The sequence below is a fragment of the Elaeis guineensis genome, chromosome 15 (genome assembly GCF_000442705.2).
Source record: "Elaeis guineensis isolate ETL-2024a chromosome 15, EG11, whole genome shotgun sequence".
Lineage (NCBI taxonomy): Eukaryota > Viridiplantae > Streptophyta > Magnoliopsida > Arecales > Arecaceae > Elaeis > Elaeis guineensis.
The window spans coordinates 57,859,243-57,866,127 of record NC_026007.2 but is presented as its reverse complement, the minus strand read 5'-3'; the positions used below and the strand labels follow the sequence as shown (position 1 = coordinate 57,866,127).

General features: G+C 48.9%; 1 protein-coding gene across 1 annotated transcript; it reads left to right on the top strand.

Moving 5' to 3' along the window:
* Positions 1 to 2,569: 2,569 nt before the first annotated feature.
* Positions 2,570 to 6,637, top strand: LOC105032237 (probable mitochondrial saccharopine dehydrogenase-like oxidoreductase At5g39410). The gene is made up of 2 exons (XM_010906618.4): positions 2,570 to 3,272; positions 5,722 to 6,637. The coding sequence occupies exons 1-2, from the start codon at positions 2,604 to 2,606 to the stop codon at positions 6,412 to 6,414; spliced, it is 1,362 nt and encodes a 453-aa protein (XP_010904920.1). The 5' UTR covers positions 2,570 to 2,603; the 3' UTR covers positions 6,415 to 6,637.
* The last annotated feature ends 248 nt before the right edge of the window (positions 6,638 to 6,885 follow it).

The window sequence follows — 6,885 nt, the reverse complement described above, 5'->3', positions numbered from 1 at the left end:
AATCGCCCGGACAGAGTTTTTCCAGCAAAATGGCAAGTGTGGGGTCATGGGTCCAGGAGGTCCTATATATATAGGGCCGACCGACGGCCGAGATGCTTCCGCACCGACCGAAGGCCCACAGATGCATGACGCGTGGCGGCCTCCGGGTGGCTGAGGATTCGGCGCGCCCCGTCCCGGGACGGCCGCACCGTCCACATTAAATACGGGGGGCGCCGGCCAACCACCTTCGACACGCGGCACGCGGGGGCGCGGTTCCGCATTTATGCGCCCGCACCGATTCCGTTCCCGATGGGACGCCTGACAGCGCCCCACACTCCCGCGATCGGCGCCGAATATCCGGCCGTCTGACGCCGTATCGTCCGGCGCTCGATCTTCTGACACCGACGTAACGTCTGACGACGACAAGATGCGACGTCTGACACCTGACGCCGACGTGACTTCTGACACCGACTAGACGTCCAGATCGCTTGGCATTTATGAGACGTCTAACATCGGATCAGCCGACGGTACGGTCGGATCTATGCAAACGACAAATCCACTCCCAGTCGTCCGGGATTGCTGCCCGAATGGAAGCATCGGCCAGCTCACTATCCGACTTAGGAGTGGAGGGGGGCAACTGTTGGGAGATACCCACCGACCGACCGACCGATTGGCGGCCCGACCGACCGACGGCCCGACCGACCGACCGACGGCCGGACCGACCGACCGATGGCCGGACCGACCGATTGGCGGTCGGAGCGACCGACTGACGGCCCGACCGACCGACGGTCCGACCGACCGACCGACGGCCGGACCGACCGATTGGCGGTCGGAGCGACCGACTGACGGATGCCATCACCGGCTAATTATCGGCTCACGACCGATTGAGGATATGTCGGGCGTACCTTTCCCGACCGACCGAACCCAGAGGTCCGATGGCCGACTCACGAAAGACTCGCCGACCAACGGAGGGGCCCGACGCCACTCAGCTGGCCACCGACTTTGGGTCGGTCGGCTCCTCCAATCGCCGTACAGCCGCCAGACCTTGTCAGCTCTGACAGCGACATGCGGCACGGCTATCTAGGGGCATTGTCCCGCTGAGGGCATTGTCAACCCTGGTGATTTGACGGCCACACAGCGACGTGACACTTTCACGGCGACTCTGACAGTCTACAGTGAGTTGACAGTTCCTCACTTGTCTGCGCCATTAATGACGGTGCCATACCGTGCTCCACTATATAAACCGGGGAAGGCAACAGTGCAGGGGATCCGCTCCGTCTCTCCCACTTCTCGACTCCCAAAACCATAGGCTCGCTCCCTCTCTCCCTCTCTTTCTCTTCGATCGAGCTCTCTGTCTTCATTTTCACTGTTGCCCAGTCACCTCTCTGACTTGACCGTCGGAGGGTCCCCGCCGGAGCCGCCTCCGGTCAGTGTGGACTTCTCGTTTTTGCAGGTGCCCGCTCCCCGGCGATCGGACGACGAGGCGATTGGCCGCAACAGATTTGGAGCGACCGACTGACGGATGCCATCACCGACTAATTATCGGCTCACGACCGACTGAGGATATGTCGGGCGCACCTTTCCCGACCGACCGAACCCAGAGGTCCGATGGCCGACTCACGAAAGACTCGCCGACCAACGGAGGGGCCCGACGCCACTCAGCTGGCCACCGACTTTGGGTCGGTCGGCTCCTCCAATCGCCGTACAGCCGCCAGACCTTGTCAGCTTTGACAGCGACATGCGGCACGGCTATCTAGGGGCATTGTCCCGCCGAGGGCATTGTCAACCCTGGTGATTTGACGGCCACACGGTGACGTGACACTTTCACGGCGACTCTGACAGTCTACAGTGAGTTGACAGTTCCTCACTTGTCTGCGCCATTAATGACGGCGCCATACCGTGCTCCACTATATAAATCGGGGAAGGCAACAGTGCAGGGGATCCGCTCCGTCTCTCCCACTTCTCGACTCCCAAAACCACAGGCTCGCTCCCTCTCTCCCTCTCTTTCTCTTTGATCGAGCTCTCTGTCTTCATTTTTACTGTTGCCCAGTCACCTCTCTGACTTGACCGTCGGAGGGTCCCCGTCGGAGCTGCCTCCGATCAGTGTGGACTTCTCATTTTTGTAGGTGTCCGTTCCCCGACGATCGGACGATGAAGCGATTGACCGCAACATATTAATACTGATATGATTGCATCCACCTCATTTTTGTACGAAGAAAAGAAAAGTTATCTTTATGTTTTGGATCTACGATATCTAGAATATAATCGGGCAATTTTATCATCTCTGAGACTCCGTAGTTGCGGTGTGCACTGATAAACTCCACTAACCCAAACTTTTATTAGCAGTTCGCCCTTGAAACCCCACCACGTTGTTTGCAGTTAACTCATCAAAACCCCACTTCTCTGGTAGCACGACCCCACCGCACACACCTCAACGTTACTCCACGCTGACACCTGTATCCAAAAATCCCCACGCGTCACATCTCTATTGTTTCACAAGAAGCCTGTCCGCTGTTTCCTCCTAACACCTGTCCACCCCTTCCCCCTCCCCCAGGCACCCCACCGCCGATATAACCGAGGCCGAACCCTTGCTTTCTTTTCTCCGAGCTCTCACTACTCCATTCATGGCTAACGATGACCCCCAAACCCAAGCGTTCGATCTCGTAATCCTTGGCGCCTCCGGCTTCACCGGAAAATACGTCGTCCGGGAAGCCCTCAAGTTCCTCGGCACTCCAAATTCCCCTCTCAAAACCCTCGCCCTCGCTGGCCGCAACTCCTCCAAGCTAGCCCAATCCCTAGCCTGGGCCGCCGCTCCCTCCCCTCCTCCCCCCATCCCCCTCATCTCCGCCGACGTCTCTGACCCCTCCTCCCTACTCGCTCTCTGCCGCCGCACCAAGCTCCTTCTCAACTGCGTCGGCCCCTTCCGCGTCTATGGCGACCCCGTCGTCGCCGCCTGCGTCGAGGCCGGCATCGACTACCTCGACATCTCCGGCGAGCCGGAATTCATGGAGAGGATGGAGGCTAAATACCACGAGAAGGCCGTAAAGGTGGGATCTTTGGTGGTTTCGGCCTGCGGGTTCGACTCGGTGCCAGCGGAGATGGGGCTGATGTTCAATTCGAGGCAATGGGTCTCGCCGGCGGTGCCGAATCGGGCGGAGGCGTACCTGAGCTTGGAGTCGGAGACGAGGATTGTTGGGAATGTGGGGACTTACGAGTCGGCGGTGCTCGGAGTGGCCAATGCTGGGCAATTGCAGGAGCTTAGAAGGTCTAGGCCTAAAAGAGCTAGGCCTGCGGTGAGACAATTTTTCTTCACATCTATCAGTTTTAAACCCACACTGAAATTTGGATTGGTGTTATAACTAATGAATATTATAAGTAGGAAGAAGTGGAGAAGTCTGACCACCTTTTTGAAGCTTACATCTTTGTATCTGCTTCTTTTGTGTCATGCTGGGAATGGTCATTTTGCGGAAGATAGGAGAATGGTGTCTGTAGCAGCTATTTCATCATCATTATTACATGGCTTTATACAAATCCTCTACTTCTTATCCACTGTAATCTAGACAGAGTTACATAGCAGTGATTAGCATACCCAGATCATTTCTTTCTCTCATGTCCTCAAAGTCCATTTCCATGTTTCTTCATACATGAAACAAAATACATCTTTGCAATCACCCAGTAATCTCTATATTTATTCATCCTATGCAATATGGCTGGTACAACCATGACTCTCCTCCATTGATAGAATCAATTAAAATCATTCTTTTCTTATTGTTTTCTCTGCTATAGGAGCCCAACTTCTATATTGCCTATTTTAGGTTTTTCGAACAAGGCTTTTCAGAAGCAAACAAGCACACTGTTAACTCCTTTTGCTGTCAACTTTCTGTCTGGACATTTGAAGACCTACATGACTCCAAGTCGAAACTTCTGCTGGACAGTGAAGACCTTGAACGACGAGGCTTGGATTTCTCCGTTGAGGAATTAAATCTTAGAAGCAATCTCAATCATCTGTGAACGATATATTATGCAAGAAGGAACTCTACTGGAAACAAATATCCTGGTCCCAGACTCCCAGTGGCCTAAGGAAGGCGATGGAAAGACTTTGTATCTCCATAAGGTTTCATTAGCTAGGAAGTCTGGGATCCATATCTCGTCATTGTTGGTGGATGGTGTTGAATATTCCAATTAAGAGGGGGATCTCTCAGAATTTCGGGTCCTACTTCAAACACTTGTCTGTGGACCAGAACAAACTGCCTGTTTCTCTAACTAAGAGCAGCTTCTTGGGCCTTAGCTACATGACCTTGATCCTTTCACCTTTGAAGAAAATAAAAGTGTCATCGTTGGATTTGGTGGCATGAAGGTGCAGGAACCTGAAGGCTATTCTTCTAGGATTATTGGGATGTGGTTAAGGATGATTTGTTGATTTTTTGGCATTTTTATAATGACAGCTTCAAGGTCTCTCCTTTCAACTTTGCATTCTTGTCCCTTATACCTTAGAAGGAAAGTGCTGTCTCTGTTAAGGATTTTTGACCCATTAGTTTGCTTAGTGGTTATATAAGATAATCGCAAAATGGCAGGGAGGTTGTCTAAATCCATATTTTCTTTCTCTTGTTGATGAAGCCTAGTCTGACTCCATCAAGGAGAGACCCATCCTTGTGAACTTCTTGTTTGCACATGAAGTCATCTCATGCTTAAAAAGGCAGGTACCAAAGGTGCTGTTTGCAAGCTTGATTTCAAAAAGTATTTGATAACCTCAAACTGGAACTTTCTCTTTTCCCTTCTCCAAGCTTGCAGCTTTCTTGACACTTGGATCTAGTAGGTTAAATCCTTATCTCCTCCTCCATTTGTCTTGGTAAATAGATGCCTGAGTAACTGGTTCATGGCGCAAGGAGACCCATTGTCCCCAAGCCTCTTCATCCTAACCATTGACGTCCTCACCAAGCTCTTCAAACAAGTTGGCCATTTAGGAATTGTTCCAGGTTTGATTGTTGGTGAACTCTTCAATAACTTCTTAAGCCTACACTTTATTGATGATTCTCTCCTTTTCTGCAGTGCCACACCCTCCAGCTTGTCTGCTGTAAAATCTTTATTGTTGAATTTTGGGATTATTTCCGGCCTTAAATGTATCCTGTATAAGAGCTTTCTTGTGCTTATTAACCTGGAACCATTTGAAGCTAATTTTTTGTCTAGGATTATGAATTCCAAGACTAGATTGTTCCCATTCTCCTAGGCTTGCATCTTAGTGACAAAAGACCCAGAAAAACATTATCGGTTACTTAGAAAAGATGGTGGAGGGTTACCTTGTGTAAGCACTGTACTCTTCCACATTATTTACATGATCTGCATAAATTTTCAGGCATTTGTAAATCTTGTTTCTCCAATTCCATAAAAAAGATACATTAGACGCCTTACAGACTATATGCTCCAAATAGTTCCTTTTGGTCGTGTCCATGTATTGATTTAAATTGACAAAAGCTTTATGCAATGTCTGCAAAATTATTTCTGTTATGGATCATATATAAGAAAGAAGGGAAATTTAACTCACAAGATCTTAAATTTATTGATGAAACACTATCCATAAGTACTTCAATGTCTGCAAAATTATGTTTGTTTTCGATGCTATAATATTTTAACTTTTAACATGCATGCACTAGATTTTAAGTTAATAGAACAGAGAGCAGGAAAAAAATAAATGAAATGAGAAACTTTGCAATATCTATTTCTGAGACACTAGTCTTATTGCAGATTCCAGGCCCCCCACCTCCTAAAGGACCATTAATAGAGCACCAGAAGTCAGTTGGACTTTGGGCAATCAAGCTACCCTCTGCTGATGCCATTGTTGTCCGTAGAACACTTGCTACTCTAACAGAGAACCCACATGGTCTCCAGGGTGTTGATGAAACTGAAGAGCATATTGAGAAGAGGAAGAATTTCTGGTCAACAGTGAAGCCGGCCCATTTTGGTGTGAAGATTGGCACAAAATCTCTGTTGGGCATCATGCGGCTCATTGTAACTGGATTGTTCATCGGTCTCTTCGGTCAATTTGCTTTTGGGAGATCGCTGCTTCTAAAATTCCCTGAAATATTCTCTCTCGGTTGGTTTAGAAAGACAGGACCGACGGAGGAAGAGGTGAGAAGTGCTTCTTTCAAGATGTGGTTCATTGGAAGTGGCTACAGCAATGGCAGCCTTGCATTACAAGGTGGTGGAAAACCAGATGCCGAAATAATCACCAGAATATCAGGCCCTGAGATCGGATACCTGACCACTCCAATTATTCTAGTTCAATGTGCTCTTATTGTGCTGGGCCAACGTGCTAACTTGCCCAAAGGAGGTGTTTATCCTCCAGGGATTGTCTTTGGTCCAACTGATCTCCAAGAACGGCTCCAAGAAAATGGGATATCTTTTGAAGTCATCTCAAAGAAGACTCTCTCACGTTGACCTCGTGTTTCAGAGTTTAAACATAAGTCTCTTGCATTGTTGTTTTCGTTTCTGTTATAATGCTGGTAGCTCGTTATAATAATCTAGGTAAAGATTTTGCAAGATGACTTCATCAAAAAATAAATTAGGGATGTGATGTTATATCATGCAACGGGATGCTACTGTTGATGCTATCACCATATATGAACTGCTGCAGGGCCATGAGGTCCATAATGTTGTTAAATCTCATGTGTTATCTAATGAATGAGGAGGTAAACTGTTTCATGGCCATAATGGTGACCATGGAAAGGCAGAGTGTCAATGCTAAAGATGGATAAGTGGCTCTTGCATGCTACAACGAGGACATGGAAGCAAGAGCAGGGGATCTAGCGGAGGATAAACTTGTTTATAGGTCTCTAGAAAATTTTTAAGGACTGCAGGAATGGGACTGTGTGAATGGTACAGCACTATTCTGGCAGGTTTGTGATGCTG

Coding starts and splice junctions, on each gene's coding strand:
- LOC105032237 (XM_010906618.4), top strand. CDS start 2,604: ATGGCTAACGATGACCCCCAAACCCAAGCGTTCGATCTCGTAATCCTT. Junction 3,273..5,721: donor CTAAAAGAGCTAGGCCTGCG/GTGAGACAATTT, acceptor GTCTTATTGCAG/ATTCCAGGCCCCCCACCTCC.